The sequence below is a fragment of the Heterodontus francisci genome, chromosome 26 (genome assembly GCF_036365525.1).
Source record: "Heterodontus francisci isolate sHetFra1 chromosome 26, sHetFra1.hap1, whole genome shotgun sequence".
Taxonomy (NCBI): Eukaryota; Metazoa; Chordata; class Chondrichthyes; order Heterodontiformes; family Heterodontidae; genus Heterodontus; species Heterodontus francisci.
This window is the reverse complement of record NC_090396.1, coordinates 27,765,811-27,792,432: the sequence shown is the minus strand read 5'-3', so window position 1 is coordinate 27,792,432 and position 26,622 is coordinate 27,765,811. Positions and strand designations below refer to the sequence as shown.

Sequence of the window (26,622 nt, the reverse complement as noted above, 5' to 3'; positions counted from 1 at the left end):
CATTTCAGATTGTCATCTACTCTTCCGCAGAGGCCTAATAGAAAAAGAAAATGCAAATGGTTAAGTCAATATAATGAAAACATTGCTTTTAAAATATTATTTATATTCTAATGAACAACAGAAATCTTTACCAATACTTTTCGTTATTGCCAATATTCAATTTTAAAATCATTTGCATCGACTGTACCTTGATACTTATGTCACGGCTTTTAGTTCTAAGTTTGTTAACTTGAGACTCTGCAATGTCAGCACGTTCCTCGGCTTCCTCCAGTTCATGCTGCACCTTTCTGAACTTGGACAGGTGAACATTGGCCTGCTCCTCCTAAAGGGAATGCAGTGGAAGAAATTATCAGATTGCAGGCCAGCACACTGACCATAGGAGAATGTAAACTGTCACTAGGATAGTAAAAGTAAGACTTGCTCACAAAGTTTTTAACAAAAGCCATTATGTGTTTGGAGGGGTGACTGTCAGTTGTAATACTGTGATCCACACAGTTTGAGGTTTATAATTCAACTATTCACAAGCTACACAGCGTTTTATTCTTTGTGAGAGAAGATTGTATTGTGGACTGGTTTAACACATTGTTCTTTTGTGCCTGGGACATGAATTTGAATCTAGCCTAGACTGGATTGACGTTTCTGCTCACTGATAGGGCATTGCTTGTTGCAATGTGTTTAAATATTATCCTTTATATTTGGGACTTTAGTTTACACGTGGCTGAAGGAGAGCATTTTACTTTCTGAGCTACTTGAACCCTGATTGCTTCTTAAGGCTTCTTATTAGCATATGCAAGGTTTGATTTACACCTCTCCAAGAGGTGCAATGTGGTCTGATTTCTGTGTCAAAATGTCCACAGATGGATGTTATGCAAAATCTATTCCTTAATGAAATAAGATTAGGTGAGACTTCATAAATATTTTCACAGGTTTCATAAAAACTGCATTTGGAGTCTGGATTATAGAAAATGCAATTCTTATATTCAAAAGAGTGAGACATGAATCTGGAAATTAACTCTATGGGGAAAATGTTTGAGGATATTGCATAGTGCTACCCCACAAAACAATGGACTGAATTCTATAATGGTGAGCTTGAAAGGAGGCGCGGCGCATGCATGACTTGTGCGCCACTGAGCCCCGCGATATTTCGCATGTGGGCTCATTTAAATGGAGGGGTCAGAATGGCTGCCTCCCATGACGTAGATGGGGTGGCCGCTCCATTCCAGGCAATGGCGTGTGTAGCAGCGCCATTTTTAAAGGGCTTCAAATCCTTAGAAGAAATTCGAATTTTTAAAGGAACAGTATTTAACATAGTCCTTAAACAATTAAATAAAAGTTGGAGGGCTTTCCCCTCCCCCCCCAGTGTTTGTCTTTGGGCCTATCAAACCAAAATAAACTTTATTCCCAAGTTGAACTTGCCCCCCAACCTCATTACCTTTGCCCTTCAACTTCTTCCCACCATCTCCTCAGCCAATACAAAATGTTTTCCCCACTTCCCTCCCCACCACCGCCCTGATAATTTCACTCCTCCCACTTCCTGTATCATGCGTCGGAATTCGAAAGCACGGGAGTTCCAGCCGGCAGCCAGAATATAGGCGTGGGACGGCCGCTGGGACAAGGTAAGTTAATTTGCATGTGTTTAAATTAATTTTATTATTAAAATGAAGGCCCTGGAGGCTGCACTGAGGCCTTGCCGCATCGGGGGTCATGGCGGGCCTCTCCCGGAAATATTTTCCGCATCGGAGGGATAGTAAAATTTAGCCGAATCGGTTAGACCCCACTAGTTTTGAGAATTCTTTAAAATGTAGAGGATGAAGATTACCCAGTGGATTTCAGGAACCATGAGTAAATCTTTTGAAACAGCCAATTCCAAAATAAAATAACAAATTCACGAGGTAGGTTGAAAGTTTCCTGAGCAGTAGAGAGTTGAAGATTAAAATAAAAGCAAGAGCTTTGTTACACATGATTCCAGTTCTGAATGCCATGTCCAAGGGCTTATTCTGGTTGTGATATTCATAATGATAATAAGCTTTGTAATCAGATGATAAGCATAAGAGAGATTAAAAGCAATCACAAAGATTAAGTCAAATTAGTTGCAATATGGAATGGCACAGGTGAAAAATTTCAACAAGATTATTAATTCACTGAAATCTTCTGCTCAGACTAATATTGCTAAAAAAAGAACTAATAAAATCCTGAAATGTGTCTCAAAGCACTTGAATATAACAATGTTATTGTAATCTTTTATAGATGGTGAACCCATATTTATAATCTTGTGTGCAGAATTTATAATCTTATTTCCAGAAAGTTTTTTTAAAAGTTTTTTTAGAGATACAGCACTGAAACAGGCCCTTCGGCCCACCGAGTCTGTGCCGACCATCAACCACCCATTTATACTAATCCTACACTAATCCCACATTCCTACCACATCCCCACCTGTCCCTATATTTCCCTACCACCTACCTATACTAGGGGCAATTTATAATGGCCAATTAACCTATCAACCTGCAAGTCTTTGGCATGTGGGAGGAAACCGGAGCACCCGGAGGAAACCCACGCAGACACAGGGAGAACTTGCAAACTCCACACAGGCAGTAACCAGAATTGAACCCGGGTCGCTGGAGCTGTGAGGCTGCGGTGCTAACCACTGCGCCACTGTGCCGCCCAAATGCATTGATTATTGATGCATTTGATAGTTCAGTTAATAATGACAACAATGATTCTGTACCTTAGTTCTGGGTTTAGAGCTGAAGTTATGAATAGAAGTTTACAAAGCTGAATATGTTCTTGTTGAAAATATAGGATAGGATACATTAATCAGTAAAAGGAGATGGCCTGATAAACTAAATGATTTTCTATGCTTTCCGAGTAAACAAACTTTTGGTGTTCCTGACTTTCTTTTAGTATAGGTTGCATGAGCATTTGATGTTCTTTGAAAAATTTCAAATACTTAAAATCTAAATTTTAGCTTTAGAAGATAATTTTCTTTAAATTTTTTAAAAGAATAGATGCAACTACAGTGCTCAGTTACTTACAGACTCCTCGCATTGCCTCTTGTAGGCCTTAACCTTCATTTGCAGCTTGTCAACTAAGTCCTGCAGTCTCAGAACATTTTTTCTGTCTTCCTCAGACTGTAAATAATGCAAAAGAAGCAACATTTATATTGATATTTTGTAAAAAAAATACTACTAGTTCCCACATTGGTGTGCCACGCCAAATAATGAATTTATAAATACCTGATAAGTCAGTTCCTTGACCCTTCTTTCATATTTGCGAACACCTTTGATGGCATCAGCACTTCGTTTCTGCTCAACTTCCAGTTCATTTTCCAGCTCACGCACCTAAACCAGTCACCAAATGCAATTAATTATTTTACATCCATACAATTTCATATTGCTTTTAAATTATTTTATTATTTATATTTATTTATTTAATTTTTTTTATTTAGAGATACAGCACTGAAACAGGCCCTTCGGCCCACCGAGTCTATGCCAACCAGGAATCACCCATTTATACTAACCCTACAGTAATCCCATATTCCCCACCTACACTAGGGGCAATTTACAATGGCCAATTTACCTATCACCTGCAAGTCTTTGGCGGTGGGAGGAAACTGGAGCACCCGGCGAAAACCCACGCGGTCACAGGGAGAACTTGCAAACTCCGCACAGGCAGTACCCAGAATTGAGCCCGGGTCCCTGGAGCTATGAGGCTGCGGTGCTAACCACTGCGCCACTGTGATTCGTATTTTTATGTTAAAGCCTCAACATATCCACAAGCTTTAGTATGCAACATATAATAATGCAATTCTGTTGCTTACCCTGGCTTCCAGTTTCTGGAGCTGTTTCTTTCCTCCTTTCATTGCCAGCTGCTCAGCCTCATCCAGGCGATGCTGCAAGTCCTTTACAGTCTGCTCCAGGTTCTTCTTCATTCGTTCAAGATGAGCACTGGTATCCTGTTCCTTCTTCAGTTCTTCAGCCATCATGGCAGCCTTATATCCGTGAGGTAATTGGGCAAATCATTATTCAAGCACACACTTGAAATAATACCAACAAAGTAATTGAAGTGAGATAATTAGTATTTGTAAAAATATGAATAAATAGTTAAGACAACTTCTTACATCTGTGATAGCCTTCTTTGCTTTATCTTCAGCATTCCTTGACTCCTGAATTGTTTCTTCCATTTCAGTTTGAAGATGATTCAGATCAGCATCCAGCTTCTTCTTGGTGTTGATGAGACTTGTGTTCTGCAGGAAAAGTTAAATTGGAGGAACTTGTTTTTTAGGATGTGTAAACTGCAAAAAGAAAAGACTGCTATCTCAATATTAATGCTCGTGACAGGCAAATGGGAGCCTGATTTAAAATTTACAGTGGCTGCATGGGTTTTCCAGAGGTTGGGAATTAGACAGTGAAAGGGTGGCATCAGCTGCAGCCTCCTATTGTTGGTGTTCTCACCTGCTAGCCTGCCAGGCTGCCCACTTGGTCGGGTTCTGGCTGGGAAATGGATATAAAAATGTTAATGAGATCCTGGCATTAGGTTCAGAAGAGCCACCTTGTTCCTGGCCCTGCCAGGTACCTTGGCCATTTTAGGCCTCAACCACACCCTTCCCAGGTTCAAACTGACGTTAGTGTGTAGACAAACCTGAGTGTGCAGCAGCTGTACCCTCTCAGTGACATCAATCAGCTCTTGTTCAGCGATTTTGCGAGCTCTGTCTGTCTGTTCCAGTGCTGCTCTCATTTCTTCAATCTCAGCCTGCTGCAGGCCGCTTCTGCGCTCAACCATGGCCAATTGCTCCTTCAAGTCTTCCTGGCCTCTGCAAGCATCATCCAGCTGTAACTGGGTATCCTATTTAGAACGTAGAAATGTTTTGTAAGCAAGTAGATATCATAGTAATTTGTAATATTCATATATTAACAGAAATTAGAATAAGTTTCTTTTTAGTAAAATCTTAAGTAGTTTGAATATTTCAAAACTGCTGACAAATTATGATTCCTGTACTTTTCTATTCTTAGGTCATAGAATAATGCCATTATATTTACTTAATTCACAGATGGCTGCACAATATTTATAGGTAAATTAAAATTAACTAAAAATCAAAGGCAAATGCACTATTGAACAAACCTTTAATTGACCCTGCAGGTTTCTCAGATGTTTCTGAGCTTCTGAAGCCTGACGGTTTGCATGTCCCAGCTGAATCTCCATTTCATTTAGATCGCCTTCCATTTTCTTCTTGATTCTTAAAGCATCATTTCTGCTCCTGATTTCTGCATCCAAGGAACTTTGCATTGTATCTACAACTCTCAGGTGGTTCCTCTTCAGCTGATCAATCTCCTCATCTTTCTCTGCAATTTTCCTGTCAATTTCTGATTTTATTTGGTTCATTTCTAGCTGAATACGAAGGATTTTGCTCTCTTCATGTTCCAGAGAAGCCTGCAAAAGGACATCAAACATATTTTTCAACATTTCACTGATTATAATCATAAAAGCTGCTTGCATTCTCTATGATACTCATGTGCATCAAATTCAGCTGTCTTTCTAACCTATTGCATTATTGGATAATATGCACTTAAGAACAGGAGTAGGCCATTTAGCTCCTCGAGCCTGTTCTGCCATTCAATGAAATCCTGACTGATCTGTGACCTAACTTCATATACCCGCTTTTGCCCCATATCGATTAAAATCTTTGGTTCACAAATATCTATCAATCTCAGATTTAAAATTAACAATTGTTAAGCATCAATTGCTATTTGAGGAAGAGCATTCCACATTTCTACCACGTTTTTTATGCAGACATTAATTGATTATCAACTACCTAAGGAACAACTCCAAAAATTCCTATATTCAGCATATAATCATCACACGATTATCCTCTTGAATACCATCCAAAAATGGACAGACACTGGACAGAGAAAAAGAAGTTGAGAAGCACTCGCATAATCCCTATGTCTGTATATGTAGAAATACATAGAAGTTTCTGCATGAAAACAGACCATTAGGCTAAACCAGTCCATGTTGGAAAATGGCCATTGGAATTTTCTTCCACACTCCCACCTTGGAGAGGTTTTCCACCCATTGTTTGCTTTGCCACAAGTAAACGACAGTGAGAAGGTAAGATTCAGGTTTTCATGAGAAGGGAGAATTTCTGTGGGGAAGAATTATTCACAAAGTTTTGGAGGCAGGAACCTATCAGTATGTAAGCTAAACAATAACAACAACTTGCATTTTTATAGTGCATTTAAAACTTTTGATTATGTTTCACGGGAGTGTCATCAAACAAAAGTGCAGGACTGGATACTAAATATTCCGGGATACAAAGTGTTCAGAATAGATTGGGAAGGAAGGTGAGGAGGAGGGGAAGCTGTATTGATTAAGGAAAACATTACAGTGCTGGAGAGAGAGGATGTCCTAGAGGGGCCAATGACAGAATTTATTTGGTTAGAGCTAAGAAATAATAGATGCACCATCACATTGCTGGGGGTATTCTAATAGGCCACCAGCTAGTAGGAAGCATATAGAGGAAGAAATTTGCAAGGAAATTACAGAGAGGTGCAAGAATTATAGAGTAATTACAATGGTGGACTATAATTATCCTTATATAGACTGGGATAACAATAGTGTAAAAGGCAGAGAGGGGCAAGAGTTTCTAGAATGTGTTCAGGATGATTTTCACATCAGTACATTTCCAGTCCAATGAGGAAGGAGAAATTGCTGGATCTGGTTCTGGGGAATGAGGCGGGTCAAATAAATCAAGTGACAGTAAGGGAACATTTAGGGGAAAGCGATCATAGCATCATAAGGTTTAGGTTAGCTATGGAAAAGGACAAAGAGCAATCCAAAGTAAAAATAATTAAATATGGGAGGGCCAGTTTCAATGCGGTGAGAATGGAACTGGCCCAGGTAAATTGGAATCAAAGATTGGCAGGCAAAACTGTAATTCAACAATCGGCTGCCTTTAAAGCGGAAGATAGTTCAGCTACAATCAAGGCACATTCCCACGAGAGGGAAAGATAGGACAAACGAAGCCAGGGCCCCCTGGATGACGCAAGCGATGGAGAGTAAAATGAAGCAGGAAGAGGGTGTGTATGATTGATGTCAGGCTGATAATACAAGTGAGAACCAGGCTGAATAGAGAACATTCAGAGGTGAAATGAATAATGTAATAAGAAGCAAAGAGATTAAGAGAAGAGACAGGCAGCTAGCATAAAAGGGAATCCAAAAGTCTTCTATAGGCATATAAATAGTAAAAGGGTAGTAATAGGAGGGGTGGGACCGATTGGAGGCAGAGGGCATGGCTGAGGTACTAAATGAGTACTTTGCATCTGTCTTTACCAAGGAAGAAGATGCTGCCAAAGTCATACTGCAAGAGGAAGTAATTGAGATGCAAGATGGGCTAAAAATTGTTAAAGAGGAGATATTAGAAAAGCTGGCTGTACTTAGTCACCAGGACCGGATGAGATACATCCCAGGATACTTAGGGAAGTAAGGGTCAAAATTGTGAATGCACTTGCAATAATCTTCCAATCCTCCTTAGATGCAAGGGTGGTTCCAGACTACTAGAGAATTTCAAATATACATCCTTGTTCATAAATAGTGTAAGTATAAGCCCAGCAACTATAGACCAGTCAGTTAAACTTCAGTGGTGGGAAAGCTTTTAGAAATGATAATTTAGGAAAAATTTAACAGTCACTTGAACAAATATGGATTAATTATGGAAAGCCAACATGGATTTGTTGAAAGTAAATTGTCTTCAAGAAACTTGATTTTTTTGATGAGATAACAGAGAGCTTTAATGGGGACAATGCAGTTGATGTGGTGTACATGGACTTCCAAAAAGCATTTGATGCCACATAATGGGCTTGTCAACAAAGGCAGCCCCATGGAATAAAAGGGACAGTGGCATCATGGTTTCAAAGTTGGCTGAGTGACAGAAAACAGCGAGTAGTGGTGAATGGTTGTTTTTTGAACTAAAAGAAGGTATGCAGTCGGGTTCCCTAGTGATCTGTACTAGGACCTCTGCTTCTCTTGATCTATATTAATGACCTAAATTTTGGTATGCAGGGCACAATTTAAAATTTTCAGATGATGCAAAACTTGGAAGTGTGAACTGTGAGGAAAGTGATAAACTTTAAAAGGGCATAGGCAGGCTAGCGGAATGGGTGGACACTTGGCAGATGAAATTTAATGCAGAGAAGTGTGACGTGATACATTATGGTAGGAAGAATGAGCAGAAGCAATATAAAATAAAGGATACAATTCTAAAGGGGATGCCGGAGCAGAGAGACCTGGGAGTGTATGTGTATAAGTCGTTGAAGTTAGCAGGTTGAGAAAGTGGTGAATAAGACATATGAGATACTAGGCTGTATAAATAAAGGCATAGAGTACAAAAGCAAGGAAGTTATGGTGAACATTTGTAAAACACTGGTTTGGCTTCAACTGGAGTATTGTGTCCAATTCTGGGCACCACACTTTAGGAAGAATGTGAAGGCATTAGAGAGGGTGCAGAAAAGATTTATGAGAATGCTTCCAGGGATGAGGGACTTCAGTCATTGGATAGATTGGAGAGCTGGGGCTGTTCTCCTTAGAGAAGTGAAGGTTGAGAGGAGATTTGATAGAGGTTCAAAATTCTGAGGGGTCTGGACAGAATGGATAGGGAGAAACTGTTCCCATTGGTGGAAGGGTCACGAACCAGAAGACACCAAATTAAGGTGAATAGCTAAAGAACCAGATATGACATGAGGAAAAACTTTTTTTCCCAGCGAGTGGTTAGGATCTGAAATGCACAGCCTGAGCGTGTACTGGAGGCAGATTCAATTGTGGCTTTCAAAAGGGAATTGGCTAATTATCTGAAGAGAAAAATGTTGAAAGGTTACAGGGAAAGGGTTGGGGAGTGGGACTAGATGTGTTGCTCTTGCAGCGAGCCAGCAGTAACATGAAGTTGCCGAATGGCCCTCCTTCTGTGTTATAACCATTCTATAACTGTTCTATGAAGTCTAATGTTAGCCTCCTAATGTCAATATGCAAAAATAAGAGTTGTAACTTTTGAGTTTTAAAATCTTACCATTTTGTAGTGCAAAACTTGTAATCCAATTCTCTGCCTCAAAGTTATACTTATCAGTCATAAATTACAATATATAAATCGAATGGTTTATCTGTTATTCCAATGTAAAGAAGCTATTCCAGAAGCTGGCCGAGCGCGTCTACCCTGAGGCACAGTGTGGCTTTCATGCAGAGAGATCGACTATTGACATGCTGTTCTCCCTTCGTCAGATACAGGAGAAATGCCGTGAACAACAGATGCCCCTCTACATTGCTTTCATTGATCTCACCAAAGCCTTTGACCTCGTCAGCAGACGTGGTCTCTTCAGACTACTAGAAAAGATCGGATGTCCACCAAAGCTACTAAGTATCATCACCTCATTCCATGACAATATGAAAGGCACAATTCAACATGGTGGCTCCTCATCAGAGCCCTTTCCTATCCTGAGTGGTGTGAAACAGGGCTGTGTTCTCGCACCCACACTTTTTGGGATTTTCTTCTCCCTGCTGCTTTCACATGCGTTCAAATCCTCTGAAGAAGGAATTTTCCTCCACACAAGATCAGGGGGCAGGTTGTTCAACCTTGCCCGTCTAAGAGCGAAGTCCAAAGTACGGAAAGTCCTCATCAGAGAACTCCTCTTTGCTGACGATGCTGCTTTAACATCTCACACTGAAGAATGCCTGCAGAGTCTCATCGACAGGTTTGCGTCTGCCTGCAATGAATTTGGCCTAACCATCAGCCTCAAGAAAACGAACATCATGGGGCAGGATGTCAGAAATGCTCCATCCATCAATATTGGCGACCACGCTCTGGAAGTGGTTCAAGAGTTCACCTACCTAGGCTCAACTATCACCAGTAACCTGTCTCTAGATGCAGAAATCAACAAGCGCATGGGTAAGGCTTCCACTGCTATGTCCAGACTGGCCAAGAGAGTGTGGGAAAATGGCGCACTGACACGGAACACAAAAGTCCGAGTGTATCAGGCCTGTGTCCTCAGTACCTTGCTCTACGGCAGCGAGGCCTGGACAACGTATGCCAGCCAAGAGCGACGTCTCAATTCATTCCATCTTCGCTGCCTTCGGAGAATACTTGGCATCAGGTGGCAGGACTATATCTCCAACACAGAAGTCCTTGAAGCGGCCAACACCCCCAGCTTATACACACTACTGAGTCAGCGGCGCTTGAGATGGCTTGGCCATGTGAGCCGCATGGAAGATGGCAGGATCCCCAAAGACACATTGTACAGCGAGCTCGCCACTGGTATCAGACCCACCGGCCGTCCATGTCTCCGTTATAAAGACGTCTGCAAACGCGACATGAAATCGTGTGACATTGATCACAAGTCGTGGGAGTCAGTTGCCAGCATTCGCCAGAGCTGGCGGGCAGCCATAAAGACAGGGCTAAATTGTGGCGAGTCGAAGAGACTTAGTAGTTGGCAGGAAAAAAGACAGAGGCGCAAGGGGAGAGCCAACTGTGCAACAGCCCCAACAAACAAATTTCTCTGCAGCACCTGTGGAAGAGCCTGTCACTCCAGAATTGGCCTTTATAGCCACTCCAGGCGCTGCTTCACAAACCACTGACCACCTCCAGGCACGTATCCATTGTCTCTCGAGATAAGGAGGCCCAAAAGAAGAATGTAAAGAAAACTACGCTTTGGAAAGATCATCGATAAGTTACTCTCAATGGACACCATTAAGACCATTTAGCGTGTTCCCTTTGAACTGATGACTTTTAGGTCTTTCAACCATATTGTAATGCTCTTCAACGCATGAGACAAGTGTTGTAACTCCATTTCACAAATATTATTGTTCTAAATTTCAATTTATAATGTGTACTGCTAAGATAATTATCAGTTTTACCTCTGCCTCTTCCAAAGCCGACTGAATTTCACTTTTTTCCTGCTCAGCTGTCTTCTTTGCCTTTTCTAACTCATGGAGGGCCTTACTGCTTTCAGCCAGATGCTCAGTCAGATCAGAGATCTCCTCTGTTTTATGAAAAAAATACAAATTATACCTATTTTGTGGTGATAAAACTAAGATTGCAAAAGCAATATAAAGATTATTTTACTGATGTGAAACTGGTTCCTGGAGAGTACAAAGCACTGTGGCAAGAACGGAATTTTATGATGGGTTTTAACACCAAGGTATACACATCAATTTAATAATATCAACATTTAAAAATATTTAAATGATAAGAAAGGTTTAAGACTTACGCTGCAGATTCTTGTTCTCTCGTTTAAGAGTTTCAAGGTGATCCAGAGATTCTTCATATGCATTCTTCATCTTGAAGACCTCAGTACTCAAACTGCGGGATTCCTTCTGAGCTGCTTCCAGTTCAGCCTGGCTTTCTTCAAATTTCTGTTTCCAGTCTGCCAGGATCTTTAGTGTACAAATGTAAAAGTTACACATGAAATATGAGGATGCAGTTATACTTCCATACCATTGTGAAATGATAGCTGGAGAGTATGGAATTCAAACTGCAACACTGGACCTACACTTTGGGCTGTAACTCATATTCTGCTGGTCAGAACACAACTTCATGCGTGCAAATTGAATTAGATGCACAAAGGTCTGCTTCTCAATGACTATATTTTGTGAGGGAAGAGCAGCAGTACTAAATTTTAAAGTACCCAGGAGATACAACGCACGGTTTGAGTGTATTTTAAACTTGCTTTCAAACATTGGAAGAGAAGTAAGCTTTTCAGCCCCTTGAGCTTTTGCCACCATTTTATTAGATCATGGCTGACCTACGGTGCAACTTCAATTTACTCCTTTTTTCGCCATATACCTTATAACTTTATCCAACAAATATCTATCAATTTCAGGCTTGAAAATTTTGATTCACCAGAATCCACAGCTTTTTGGGGCGGGATGATCAAACCCCACCAATTGTGAAACTTAAATGTTATTAGATAGGTTCATAGAGGGCCCTCATACACTTGGTTTTAGTCCATTCAAGAATCAGGTCTCATCCTAACACTGAGTTATACTACCATTTTTGTGTCCATCCACTGCTGGAATTACTTAATATCAATGTGAAATTGCTATTATAACTGTCTTTAAAATGTCAAAGAAAGGGAAACAATGCCACAACATACTCTTACCTTGTCAAAGTTCCTCTGTTTCTTGTCAAGAGCAGCTGCTGCTGAATTTGCCCTCTCCACATCTATCATGAGATCTTCCACTTCATTTTGCAATCTTTGTTTTGTCTTTTCCAATGAAGCACACTTGGAGTTAACAGCCTCAATGTGCTCCTCTGCATCCTGCAGACGCTGAGCAAGTTTTTTCCTGAAAAGTACAAATCCAAAGATGTTGGAAGAAAATTGTCTCAAAGAACGTGTTGTATGAAACCAAATTCTCATTTCAATATAACATACTTGGCCTCCTCCAGTTCCTCTGTGCGCTGGATTGCATCAGTTTCGTATTTTGTTCTCCACTGAGCGACTTCACTGTTGGCCTTGGACATGCCGCGCTGGAGTTCGGCCTTTGCTTCTTGTTCCTCTTCATATTGCTCACGGAGCATATCACAGTCATGGCGGGCGGATTGCAGAGCATGTGCCAAGGCACCTTTAGCCTGAAATAATTGCCAAGTTGGAAGGTGATATCGTAGTTAATATGCCTGTGATCATTAGCGTGTTACTGAACCTTGATACTTTGCTTATGATCGCAATGATTAGAAATATCGCCACTTCCAAAGATAGCACCTTAGGTCAATTACTAGATGACAATGTCACAAAATGTAATATGTATAATGTTACAAATTGAAGAATTTAATTGCTGCAAAAAATGAATTCTCAAAACACTTGGAAAATATTTTACCATATTGTAAAATTTTCTTCTAAAATTAATATGAATGATTTACATAAATTATTCTGGTACCTTTGTTTCTTCCTCCAGATGCCTCTTGAGCTCCTCTATCTGTTGAGTATATCCTTGTTTGCCTCTTGTTAGTTGAGATACCAAGGCTTCTTTCTCCTCCAACTGGCGATTCAGTTCACCTGCAAATCAGAAGAGGTTCCAAGCAGAAAAATTATAAAATAACGCAGTAGTTTCTAGACACCAAAAAAAAGCTATGGAACTGATAAATACCATTTTCTGTTCCAAGACGTGCTTTATGAGTTGATAAATCGTTGATCAAACGTTGATGCTCATCATGTTTGGTCTTTAGTTCACTAACCTGGTCCTCAAGAGACCTGGCCACCTTCTCAAGGTTTGCCTAAAACCAAAGTACACAATTCTCAAAAGATGAGAAACCAAACAGACAACAATTATTAATTGCAGATAATTATATGAAGGAGTAGGGTTTAGCAACATTCAGAACCGCACCTTGCTTTTCGATACAGATTCCATATTACTAGCAAGGTCATCAATTTCCATTTTCAGCTCACTCTTTTCCTTCTCAAGCTTCTGTTTCACACGTTGCAGGTTGTCAATTTGTTCTCCAAGTTCTGCTACACTATCAGCCTGCTTCTTACGAAGAGCAGCAGCCGTGGCTTCATGCTGTAGGGTGGATTCCTCTAGATCGCGGCGCATTTTCTGAAATTCTGCTTCACGTTTTTTGTTCATTTCAATCTGTGCTGCAGTTGCACCTCCGGCTTCTTCCAGTCGTTCACTGATTTCTTCAAGTTCCCGAGCAAGATCAGCTCTCTGTTTCTCAGTCTTAGCACGGGAAGTGCGTTCAGCTTCAATTTCTTCTTCAAGCTCTTCAATGCGAGCCTTAAAATAAATATGCGTTGATTATAATCCCAGAACAAGTAACATCTGTTCATGCATGTAACCTTTAGAAAGGAAGCATTGATAATTTCACTGGACATACGGATCACCTGTAATTCTTTAATCTTTTTCTGTAGTTGGGAAGCCAAAGCCTGCTCATCTTCAACCTTGCTTTGAAGCTGACTGATTTCAAATTCCTTCCTTTAATAAAAAGAGGGAAAAATTAAGTTGAACTATGCAATTAACAAATTCCTGTAATTTTAATGAACTCATACAAGAAAACAGTTTATTTTCACTGACACGCAGAGGCTAGAGAATATTTAAAATGCAACCTTAATTCCTGAGTTAATGTCATATTACTCTCTATGAAGAGCCCTCTTGTTTAAACAGTGACATCAGCCTAGATAGATTGGTACAATCACTGATGTTTCATAAGATCATATGCTCAAGTTAATGAAAATCCTCTGACTGAAGTGTCAATGTCTCTGATAACAACATATTAATCAACAGGACAGATTGGTTAAGAATTCAAGCAAAGGAATATGAACAAAGAATAAGATAAATACTGACTTTTTTAGTTTCTCATCCAGTTGCTGCTTATCGTTCTCCAAATCCATTACGGTTTCTTGCGATAGCTTCAAGTCACCTTCAAGCTTCCTCTTAGCGCGTTCAAGATCCATGCGAAGCTTCTTCTCTTGCTCCAGAGAACCCTCGAGCTTTTTAATGAAAAAAATATTTTGATCAGAATTTGGTTCAAAAAATGAGTGCATCCTCAAACCCATTTGACCTAGTTGTGTTTAAAAATACTTACGTCATCAACTTGTTGTTCCAGCTTAGTCTTTGTTTTGGTTAGAGTGTTGACTTTGTCTTCCTCAGCCTGAAGGTCATCCAAAGTCTGCTGATGGGCCTCTTGGAGGGCTTTCTTTTCCTTTGTTATTTTAGCGATGTTTTCATCGAGGCTGGCCATCTCTTCAGTGAGGTTTTTAACCTAGTTTCATCAAAAATAAAACATATAGAAGAATTTCATGAAGTATGAACATCCTTCCATGAGTTGTATATCTATTACACATTTTTTAAAAACACCGATTCATACCTTGTTCTCAGTGGCATGTTTTTCTTTTTCAACTTTGGCTAAAGTGAGCTCCAAGTCATCAATATCTTTCTTCAATTCTGAACACTCATCCTCCAGTTTTCTCTTCTTAGCTGTGAGTTCAGCATTTATCTCCTCTTCATCTTCCAATCTTTCATTAGCTTCCTTCACTTTAGCCTCCAATTGAATTTTGTTTTTAATCAGTCCCTCACATCTTTCTTCTGCATCTGCCAGAGTTTCACTTTCCTGCAGAAAAATTATACAGTGAATTATACCAGGTTATGGTTTTCACAACTTGTATATAGAATTTACTATATTAAGACTGCAAACATAGATACCGCTTGGACTTGCAATTGCAAATCATTCTTTTCCTGTACAAGAGCCACCATTTTCTCTTCTAATTCCTTCCTTCGTGCTTCAGATTTGGCAAGTGCCTCCTTAGTTTTCTCAAACTCATCCTTCATATTCGCCATTTCCTTTTCAGTTTCAGCACTCTTCAGGAGAGGCTTGATCTTGAAATACAATTGCATCCATGGCCAGTGTTTGACATTTGTGAAGGAACGGATGTTGTACTGTAGAGTGTACAGTGCTTCCCTAAAGGATACAGATAGGGGAACACAGTTCATACCAATCCTCTTATAGCTTTTGTGTAAGAGTTAAATAGTATATTATTTATAAAATATTTTTACTGGCAGATTTATTTTTGGATGTTCAAAGTGATGATACTTACCTCCGTTCCATCATTCTCTTAAATTCAACCCTCATTAGGAATCCACGGCACATAGCCTGGGTGCGGGTAATGAGTTGTGCCAACTTCTCATCTCTCATCTCTTCAAGTGTACCCAAGAGACCAGCCTTGAAGAACACCTTAAATAAATTAAATAAGTGTTCACCTTTTATGTTCAACACACAAAATGTAATACATTTTAAAAATATATTTCAATTTGTTTTTTCAGTGTTGAATTGATACGAGGAAATTTGTGTGGCATTTGCATTTTTGCAATTGATTTGTTCTCATCCTAATGGAGCAGTTTGTAGTGGATCTGGAATAGCTTCATACATCCATAATAACACGGGAGCAACAAGGCAACTTTGGTGCTTCTCAACTTAAACTCAAAGCTGAATTTATAGTTTAATCAGCCTATTATTTCACAGTGAGAAACTTAGATTTTAAATATAGTTACCTTAGTGTGTCCAAATTTGTACTGTGTGTGATCTACATCAATGGATCCCAATAATTTCTCAGAAGCCTTCTTGCTATCAATGAACTGACCTTCAGGAATGGCACTTGCATTAAGAATTCTGTATCTGTAGTATTAAAGATTTAAGTGCATTAGCTTTTCCCCACTATTTCTACCACATATACTCAATATTTTCATATGACAGAAAACTGACGTCTCGAGAGTGAGATTAATTACCTTTGCTTGAAGTCACCATAGACGATCCTGCTTGGGAATCCCTTTCTGCAGATTCTGATACCTTCCAGCACACCATTACACCTCAGCTGGTGTATTACAAGGAAATTATCCATAGCACCTGATGGATAGAACTTAAAGGTTAAAACACAATAAAATTGTTGATCTTTTTCATGGCCTTCTGTCCATTTAAAAACAGATATTTGCAACCATTACTAATTTTGCACATGATTTATTTTGTCTATATGAAAACAAAATGTTATTTCTCAAAATGTAGTGTATAGATAGGGAATCACACTTGCCTGGTGTCTTTGTCTCATTGGGGATTATACAACGTACAAAATGTGGATGTGTGGTTTTCAGATTAGTCATTAACTTGCCTAAGTTTTCCTGTGAAGTGAACAAGAAAGTAATATTGATCAGCAGTTTGGTCCCATGGTATTTGTAACAATAATACAAGTCTGTCCTACTTGTTATTCATATTTGTCACACTTGAATAAATTATTTGCTAGCTCACTCAAATTTATTAAAACTTAGTTCACTACAGATTGATAAAATCTACATGTAAGAGAAATTCATACCCTAAACAGAGCAGATACTGTCTGGAAGGAAGAGCCCTTCTTTTTGCCACCTTTCTTGCCAGTGGTTTCAGCTACAAAAAAGCAACAAATTTGTTTGTTCTAAACTGTTTAGGAAAGAGAAGAATACAATGTTAACAAAAAGGAATATTAACATTTAAGTGTAATAGAATTTTACCTTCAGCGGATGCAGCATAGAGATGAGCCAGAAGTTTTACTGATGATTTCTGGAATAGTCCAATTACAGTTTCATTCAGGGGGTCCTTGTTCTTATCCAGCCAGCCAGAAATGTTGTAGTCCACAGTGCCAGCATAATGGACCAGTGAAAAGTGAGCTTCAGCCTTTCCTTTGGCAGGCTTGGGTTTCTGGAAGTTATTTGACTTGCCAAGATGCTGATCATACAGTTTATTCTTGAAAGTAGTGTCTGACGCCTTGGGGAACATGCACTCCTCTTCCAGGATTGAGAAGATACCCATGGGCTGAGGTTACCACACATATATTAATATCAAGCTAGTTTTGATTCTTGAAATTGATAAAGCGATACACATTAACAAAGTACATTGTTTCACCTACCTTTTCAATGAGTTCAATGCAAGCAGCCAGATCCATACCAAAGTCAATGAATTCCCATTCAATTCCTTCCTTCTTGTACTCTTCTTGTTCCAGAACAAACATGTGGTGGTTGAAGAACTGCTGCAGTTTCTCATTAGTGAAGTTGATACATAACTGTTCCAAGCTGTTGAACTGAACATGTAGAGCAATTTAAAGTATTATTTAATTGTTGAATTGCCTGTTAGTGCTGTTAATTTTAAATAATTTATTTTGTTGATACTTATGTTTCTGATTCTTACATCAAAAATTTCAAACCCAGCAATATCCAGCACACCAATGAAAAACTGTCTGGCTTGTTTTGTGTCCAATTGCTGATTGATACGGACAACCATCCACAAGAACATTTTCTCAAAAATTGATTTGGCAAGGGCACCAACTGAGTTGTAGACCTGAAAGAACACAATATACGCTTTAGCCTAAAGCAACAGCCTAAATTAGATATTTTAAACACTAACACAAATGCAAAATACTGCAAATGCTGGAAATCTGAAATAAAAGCAGAAAATGCTGGAAATACTCAGCGAGTCAGGTAACATCTGTCGGGAGAGAATGAGAATTAAAAATTCGGGTCAAGACTTTCGGCAGAACTTCTGAAAGGTCATCGACCTGAAGTGTTAACTCTGTTTCTCTCCACAGATGCGACATGATCCACTGAATATTTCCAGCATTTTCTGCTTTTATTTTAAATATTTTAAATGTTTCCACACATAGGCCGGAAATTTTCCAGCTCACCTCCGATCTTGGCAGCGAGCTTCAAAAGTGGCGGGGCGTACATGCGGGGTTTGCCCCACGGAGCTGCTACGATATTTAGCATAGTAGCTCATTTACATGTCTGGACCAGACCGACTGCCTCCGATGCCATGACATGGCAGGCATTCCATCCCTGGCAATGGCGTCTGATGCCACTGCACAGGCGCCGGTGCCATTTTTAAAGGGCTTCCAGCCCTTCATTTAAATTTAAATATTTAAAGTTACTACCTGACCTGAAAAATCAAAAGGAGACGTTTATTAAAAGTTTCAATTCCCTCTCCCACTCCCCCAATGACAACAAACTTTATTAATTGCCCTCTTCCGCCAAGAAAAGTAAACTCACGATCCCGACATTTCCCCCTCGAACTTCCTTCACTTTAACCTTCAACCCCTTCCCACCATCCCCTCCACCAATCGCAATGGTTTGCCCCGCTCCCCCCACCCCTGCCCTGAAAACTTACCTGCTCCACTCTCCCAACGACTGTCCCACCTCGGATCTCCGAACGGAGATCTGAAGGCGCGGGAGTTTCGGCAACTATCGTGACGAGGTTAGTATTAATTCAATAATTTTAATGAAGGTCCCGTTGCCAAGTGGCGGAGGTGTGGGGGGTGGTGGGGGGTGGGGGGGGGGGGGGGGGGTGGTGCCGCCATGACTCCTGGCATTGAAGCCCATGTCAGGCCTCTCCTGGGGGTATTTTCCAGGCCCCCCTCCCGCCACAACCCCCGACATTGGGGGTGCTGGTAAATCCAACCCATAGTATTTACTAAAATTCTTGGAAACTGTACCTGCTGAACAGTCTGACCTTTGGTCACAAATTCATTGCCAACCTTCACTCTTGGAAAGCATAAAGCCTTTAGCAAATCTGCAGAGTTGAGGCCAGTCAGGTAAGCAACTTTGTCGGCATCTAAGAAAATATGAAGGGGAATTCAATATATTTATATATATAATATAATATATATATAATATATATAATATATATTAACCTGTGGATCAATATCTGCACATGTTCAATACAATATTCAGGACAATAATGGGGTACACATGTGAGCAGGGCAAAAGCAAAGTTTTGTTCCTGCATCAAATAGTATCTGTTATTGTGTCACATATTTTTATGAGACTTTAGACGGACAGGGTAAAATAAGGATAGGAACTGAATATAAATAATATTGTCACAACCAAAGGGCTACTTTTGAAATGCAGCCATAGTTGTTGCAACCATCCAAGATATCTGCGCTCCTCCAATTCTGGCCTCTTGAGCATCCCTGATTTTAATCACTCCACCATTGGCAGCCATGCCTTCAGCTGCCAAGACCCTAAACTCTGGAATGCCCTCCACAAACCTTTCGCCTCTCTACCTCACTTTCCTTCTTTAAGAGGCTCTTTAAAACTTGCCTCATTGACCAAGCTTTTGGTCATCTGACCTGATATGGGTGGCATAGTGGCGCAGTGGTTAGCACTGCAGCCTCATAGCTCCAGGGACCTGGGTTCGATTCTGGGTACTGCCTGTGCGGAGTTTGCAAGTTCTCCCTGTGTCTGCGTGGGTTTTTGCCGGGTGCTGCGGTTTCCTCCCACATCCAAAAGACTTGCAGGTGATAGGTAAATTGGCTGTCGTAAATTGCCCCTAGTGTAGGGAGGTGATGGGCAATATGGGATTACTGGAGGGTTAGTATAAATGGGTGGTTGTTGGTTGGCACAAACTCAGTGGGCCGAAGGGCCTGTTTCAGTGCTGTATCTCTAAATAAATAAAATATCTCTTAATATGACTCAAGGTCAATGTTTTTGATAATGTTCCAGTGAAAGGCCTTTTACTATGTTTTATTACATTAAAGGTGCTACATAAATGCAAGTTGTTATGTTTCTTGTTACGCAGGGTAAATGTGATTTAAAAATTGTTTTCAGCTCGGTGTATCTCAAAGAATTACTTCTGTCATTTGTCAGCTATCAGCCAACGTATCAGCTGTCATGAATCATTCATATTTTCCAATGGAACCTGGCAATTTATTAATGCCAAACTTTGTATACAGAAACCAATTAGGTGAATAGTGTGGCCAACTGTCAAAAGTGTTGGGAGGAAACCCAAGCCATGGTAGTCAGCTTTTATTTAACATTATCACACTCTCTAATGTATGCATATCGAAATGATGGTATGACATTGCAGGGTACAAATACCAAACAGAAGTCTCAAAGCCTTCAGCTTGCAGAAACTGCTTATTTGCTGGCCAGCAGTGCTCAGCATGAGGTAACTGGTTATAGGGATAGTGGTCTCTATTTCTGAAATCTAATTGGTCTAAGGGCCCAAATACTACACCACAAACCAACAGACACTAGACTAATACAGGAGATGCAGGCAGTGCGATCCAGATTTAACAATACTTCCACAAATGATATAGTTCCAAAATATTACAATACAACTTTGATATAGTTTGGACTGTAAAGTGTAATAAGCTATGCATTTGATTAATTGCGATATTATTTTGAATATATATATATGTTAGTAAATAGTGCAGTGAAGTGAGAAGTATGAAACTGTTACCTTCTGTGCCATCGGGCTCAGCCTGCTCCTCACGCGGTTTCTGTTTGAATTTCATGTTACTAAAGTGCATGACTGCACCAGTGAATTTGTAGATGCCCCATTTCTCTTCAGTGATGAAGCCCAGGATATCAATAGCGGTCTTTAAATTCAAACAAGAGATTTAGAATCCAACAAAAAGATTCATATGCTGAAACTGTGTCATCTACTTCATTGTTGGAACTTTTGAAATTTAATTTAAAACATCTTTATGCCGCAAAAAATTCTAAACTTTAACTGTCTTACTGATAGTGCAGATAAACACTGCTGGTATCACCCTTTTTAATTATCCTTTATAGCAAAATGAATTATGGGTGCTGGCTGCCTAAATGTGTACTTGCCGTATGAGAAAATACTAATAAAGCTACTCACATCAGTCGCCACCAATTCTTCTGTATCGTCAATACTGCTGACACTAATCTCACCCTGGCTGATGAATGGATAATCATAGGGGTTGGTGGTAATGAGACAAGCCTCTGCAGAAAGCAAAATAAATGTTTTGTCTGAAGACTTGTGATGAACCAAATGAAAGTTCCCGATCATCGAATTTTACAGTTAGGTTTCCCCTCTTCCATTCAGCCCATGTGTCAAATTCAGTTTTAATTCAACATTGGTCTGATATTCGCTATACAAATATACCACTGAAAGCATTACAGACGGGAGATACATATATAAAATGTAAATCGGATAAAGTTGAAAGGAAAATATGAAAATAACATCATTTTATACTGTGATTTTATTTAAATTGATCTATTTATAGGCTCAGATTCAGGGTGTATTGCAAACACTAACGTGTTAGAACTGGTCGTTCCCATGTTAGCAGGGAAAACCATCAAGAAAGCATCGGGCGGCACAGTGGCGCAGTGGTTAGCACCGCAGCCTCACAGCTCCAGGGACCCGGGTTCAATTCTGGGTACTGCCTGTGTGGAGTTTGCAAGTTCTCCCTGTGTCTGCGTGGGTTTCCTCCGGGTACTCCGGTTTCCTCCCACATGCCAAAGACTTGCAGGTTGGTAGGTAAATTGGCCATTATAAATTGCCCCTAGTATAGGTAGGTGGTAGGGGAATATAGGGACAGGTGGGGATGTGGTAGGAATATGGAATTAGTGTAGGATTAGTATAAATGGGTGCTTGATCGGTCGGCACAGACTCAGTGGGCTGAAGGGCCTGTTTCAGTGCTGTATCTCTAGACTAAACTAAACTAACATTCCAAAACGTTTGTCCTTACCAACAATTTCTGGTTTGTGGTTGGTCATCATCTGGTAGAAAATGTGATAACTCCTTTCAGCTTTCAGCTGGAATGTTACTCTGGATTTTTCTAGTAAATCTAGAGAGACATGTGCACATACATTTGTAGATTTACTGAAGAACCAGTCTACACGTCAACAAATTGATTTAGGGTTGATATTTGCAAATCAAGTTCATCGGCACTTACAGGTTTCAATATCTGCAGAAGCCAGTTTCCCAGTGGTGCCGAAGTGAATTCTGATGAATTTACCCTTAAAATGTAAAGGTTATTCAAATCAAAGATTGGAAACATGATTTCACAATTCGCGCACAATATGGTGTTATTGAAATATGCTGATTATTACAAGAGTAAAATAATGCGGATGCTGGAAATTTGAAATAAAAACAGAAAATGCTAGATGCTGAGTATTTTCCGCATTTTCTTTTTTAATCCTGATTGTTACACTGGATTGTTAAACAGTTTTGCGCACACTATGGGCTGTAAAATATGCAACTGCAGCAAATGTTCAAAACACTCACGAAGCGAGATGAATTGTCATTTCTCACTGTCTTGGCATTACCAAAGGCTTCCAACAATGGGTTAGCTTGGATGATTTGATCCTCCAGGGACCCCTGCAAGAATAATTTTGATTACCAGAAGTTGGAGCATTTACCAAGTGAAGAAATGAATTACAGCTAAACAACAAGAAATTGTCACATTTTACAGTATCAGTTTTGTTTAACCTTCACCTTCCCAGATTGTTGAGCCTCCTTCTTCTTGGCTGCGTCCCCAGCAGCTGCAACTGATGCAAAGTACTGGATGACACGTTTCGTGTTCACAGTCTTTCCGGCACCGGATTCTCCGCTGGAAGGAGCGAGAGTGGAAAATGAAGAAATCAACAACTACCGCACTAATAAAGTGATTTAAAAAAAGACTGGAATTCGTTCCAATTCCATTAGTTAACTACCAATCTCTGCGGGAATATATTAACAGCAACACTTACGTGATCAAGATAGACTGGTTTTCACGATCTGTAAATAAGATGAACGGAAAATCAACGGATCAGATTTCAGGTAACACAGAGAATGTTGCATAAACGTATACCGTAGTTCTGGTTTCAATGAGAATAAAAATAATTCCGCGCTGAAGGGTAAAAAAACCCTACTTACTTACCAGTTAACATGAACTGATAGGCGTTGTCAGAGATGGAGAAGATGTGGGGAGGAGCTTCTTGTCGCTTTTTGCCTCTGTAACCAGTCACTACCTCGGGGTTGTACACTGGCAACCACTTGTAGGGGTTCACGGTGACACAGAACAACCCAGAGTAGGTCTAAAGTCAGAGAACATGTGTCTTATAACTAAAAGCCGTTAATTTATTCAATTATCATTTTCATTTGGAATTGAAAAGGGTGCAGGAACAGGGAGACCTGGGGGTTCACATAGACAAACGTGTGCAAGTGACAGGGCAAGTTAATAAAAGCAAAATACTGCGGATGCTGGAAATCTGAAATAAAAACAAGAAATGCTGGAACCACTCAGCAGGTCTGGCAGCATCTGTGGAAAGAGAAGCAGAGTTAACGTTTCGGGTGAGTTCCGACGAAGGGTCACTGACCCGAAACGTTAACTCTGCTTCTCTTTCCACAGATGCTGCCAGACCTGCTGAGTGGTTCCAGCATTTCTTGTTTTTATTTTATATTAGCGCAAGTTAATAAGGCTATTAAAAAGCGTATGTACTCCTTAGCTTTTTAAATAGAGGCATAAAGTACAAAACCAAGGAAGTTATGCTAAACTTTTATAATTCACTGGTTAGCATCAGCTGGAGTATTGTATCAAATTCTGGGCACCACACTTTACGGACGATGTCAAGACCTTGGAGACCTTGCTGGGGAGATTTAGGGGAATGGTACCGAGGATGCGGGACTTTAGTTATGTGGAGACTCCGGATAAAGTGGGATTGCCCTCCTTGGAGCAGAGAATATTAAGAATAGATTCAATAGAAAGGTTCAAAATTACAAAGGCTTTGATAGAAGAGAAATTGTCTTCCACTGGCAGGAGGTTGGATAACCAGAAGATGTAATGCCATTGGCAGAAGAACCAGAGGGTTGATGAGGATTTGTGTTTATGCACAGGGAGTTGTTGGGATCTGTACTGCACTGTCTGAAAGGGGGGTGGATTCACATCAGTACTAACTTTTAAAATTGAATTGTGTACTTGAAATGGAAACAATTGGAGGACTCAGGGGAAAGAGCAAGGAGAGGCACTAGTTGGATTGCTCATACAAAAAAAAGGCTTTCTTCCGCTCTGAGTAATTTTCTGGTCTGAAGCTATTGTACTCACATAGATCATCCAGGCTGCGTAACGCTCTTTGAGGTTATACAGCACAGATGCTTCATTCAGGTGGGTCAACATGGCCATGTCCTCGATTTTATCGAATTTTGGCGGGTTCATTGGGAAGACATCGTCCTCTTTGACAGTTACTGTCTGAAAAATAATCAACAGACCTACCGTGTTATTTAAAGAAATGTAGTTTTCGTGAAGACAAGTCAGGCTTTTCAGGATGATTTACTTATTTTGAGTTTTTCAACTGACCCTCTTATCCAATGTCTCCACTGTGGCTTTGCCACCCTCCTTGCTCTTGACTGTCCCTTTAATGTACAATTCTTTAGGGTCAGGGACATAGCAGGCAGTTTTAGCATCGAATGGTCGATTCTGAGCTTCCAGTCTTTCCTTATCAGGCTTACGTAGAAACGCCGCCGCCACTCCAAACACTGCCATTTCCGCATCCCCCATGGCTTCGGTTTACTGTTGAAACGGAGGTGCATGTTTGTAAACTCTACAAATCCGATGCACACAAAAAAAACTCAACAGGCACTAATCTGTCCTACCGAAATTAAAATATCCTGGTATAAGTACGTTGTATTCGTCCCTTCCTATAATTCAGTAAAATGTGTACTCTCCTGTTTGAATTGTCACACAAACCAAAACGGTCTCGGATTAGCACCCTTTTCCGTGCTGAGTAATCCTTGTGCGAAAGCAAAGCCTTAATTTCGCGTTTAGCATTTTATCATGGAGTTTCTCCGCCCGATAGCTACTGTCCAATAGAAAATCAGTTTGATGTTTTCAGGGTCGCTTAAGTACGCCAAATCTATCAGCTCTGTAAAATATCTTTGCTCAATCTGACCGACTAATGCATTGCTTATATTAGTTAAACTTGCATCATTTCCAATGTTTAAACTAGCTAAAATGTATTTTACCCACATAGGAATACATAACTTTCTTACTCAATTTACTCCCCGGTTAGCTTTTTGTGATTGTGAATTGTGACTGAAATACGACAGTTATTTTCTTTCCCACCAACCGTCTGCATTGCAGCAAAGGTTGGATTCAACAGGTGATTTCTCCCCTCTCCCCCACCGATTTATTTTCTGCTATTAACGTGTTGCTACATATTTGCAAAAATGCATATCAGTGCATTGCTCAATGAATTTGTATGAGTAACCCAAATTAAATGTCAACTGTACTGAAGTGGAGGCGTGACTCCGCTGGACGGTTCCAAAATATTAGTTTGAACCTTATGGTTAGAGGCGCGTACCTTGTTTATCTCCGCACCCAAAGAAACACAGCGTCCGCAGCAGCTGCACTGGAAAATGAATATTTGTGAAACATTAGCCTGATATTAATTAAGCAAATTGTCGTTTCAGTCATCGTTAATTAAACAAATAATTATTCCGAAACCATTGAAATTGCTGTACATTTCATTTTACAACTTGCTGGTATAACACGATCTTTGCATCAGAAAGAACCAGAACCACACTACACTAATATCACAGCAAACGTTTCAGCGTTTCACAAATGTTAAGACCCGTGAATAATGTATTAACGACATGACTATTAAAAGTTCAAAATATTGGCGACGGCATCTTTGTTAATGAGCAAACCAGCAGCATCCCTGCAGTACGTACGGTGAAGCTGAGAGAGTGGCTGATTGGCGACGCTCCCTGGTGCATCTTTATAGATAACTTTTTTTTGCTGGCACAGCAAAGCAAACCTCTATATTTGGTATACAAAGGACTGGCCACCAGACCTGCTTACCCCATCAACTCTCCATTTCTCATCTGAGGCTATTTTTAAGGTTGCAAAGTCAGTCGGTCCATATGGGAAAAAATGTATTGGCGTACTTCCAGCCAGTAACATCTGAAAAACTATAACGTAAGATTGCTTTTAATTAAGAACAAATATTTAATTAAGAATCTTTCCGAAATCTGTTTTAGAGTTTATCAGTAAAGCGTGTGCACACCAGCTTTATTGTCAGCGGTTTTTAAGGTGACTTGTTATTCATATTTGGTGCACGAGTTACGATGCTCAGTCATATAAAATAGCTCAATGAAGTTCCCGTCATTCTGAATCTCTATGTTCTCGACATCATTCCGTCAAGGTTAGAAGGAATTTAAGTTTACAGGTTCCTGAATCTGGACAGTTATTGAAATCTTCAGATAATTGGAACTTTTTGTTTAATTGACTGTGTGAGAAGAGTACGGATTTTTTCCTCCCCCACAGTCGTCAGTCATCCATAAATGATTGGAGTTGGAAACATATTTCACCAAGCTTCCCTGCAATTTGGATGTGAAGACACTGG

At 40.0% G+C, this 26,622-nt stretch overlaps 1 protein-coding gene across 1 annotated transcript; it reads right to left on the bottom strand.

The window, feature by feature from the left end:
* Positions 1-24,776, bottom strand: LOC137384541 (myosin-4-like). The gene is made up of 39 exons (XM_068058683.1): positions 24,576-24,776; positions 24,324-24,467; positions 23,160-23,316; positions 22,990-23,017; positions 22,730-22,850; positions 22,526-22,618; positions 22,194-22,257; positions 21,987-22,085; positions 21,134-21,237; positions 20,726-20,864; positions 18,978-19,096; positions 17,681-17,830; positions 17,403-17,573; positions 17,008-17,308; positions 16,833-16,903; positions 16,554-16,641; positions 16,255-16,372; positions 16,021-16,144; positions 15,567-15,703; positions 15,175-15,430; positions 14,840-15,082; positions 14,558-14,734; positions 14,317-14,462; positions 13,857-13,947; positions 13,360-13,749; positions 13,123-13,249; positions 12,913-13,031; positions 12,411-12,607; positions 12,138-12,321; positions 11,247-11,412; positions 10,894-11,018; positions 5,119-5,427; positions 4,639-4,842; positions 4,118-4,243; positions 3,818-3,988; positions 3,234-3,338; positions 3,033-3,128; positions 188-322; positions 1-34 (listed from the first exon to the last, which is right to left on the bottom strand). The coding sequence occupies exons 1-39, from the start codon at positions 24,774-24,776 to the stop codon at positions 17-19; spliced, it is 5,814 nt and encodes a 1,937-aa protein (XP_067914784.1). The 3' UTR covers positions 1-16.
* Positions 24,777-26,622: the final 1,846 nt, after the last annotated feature.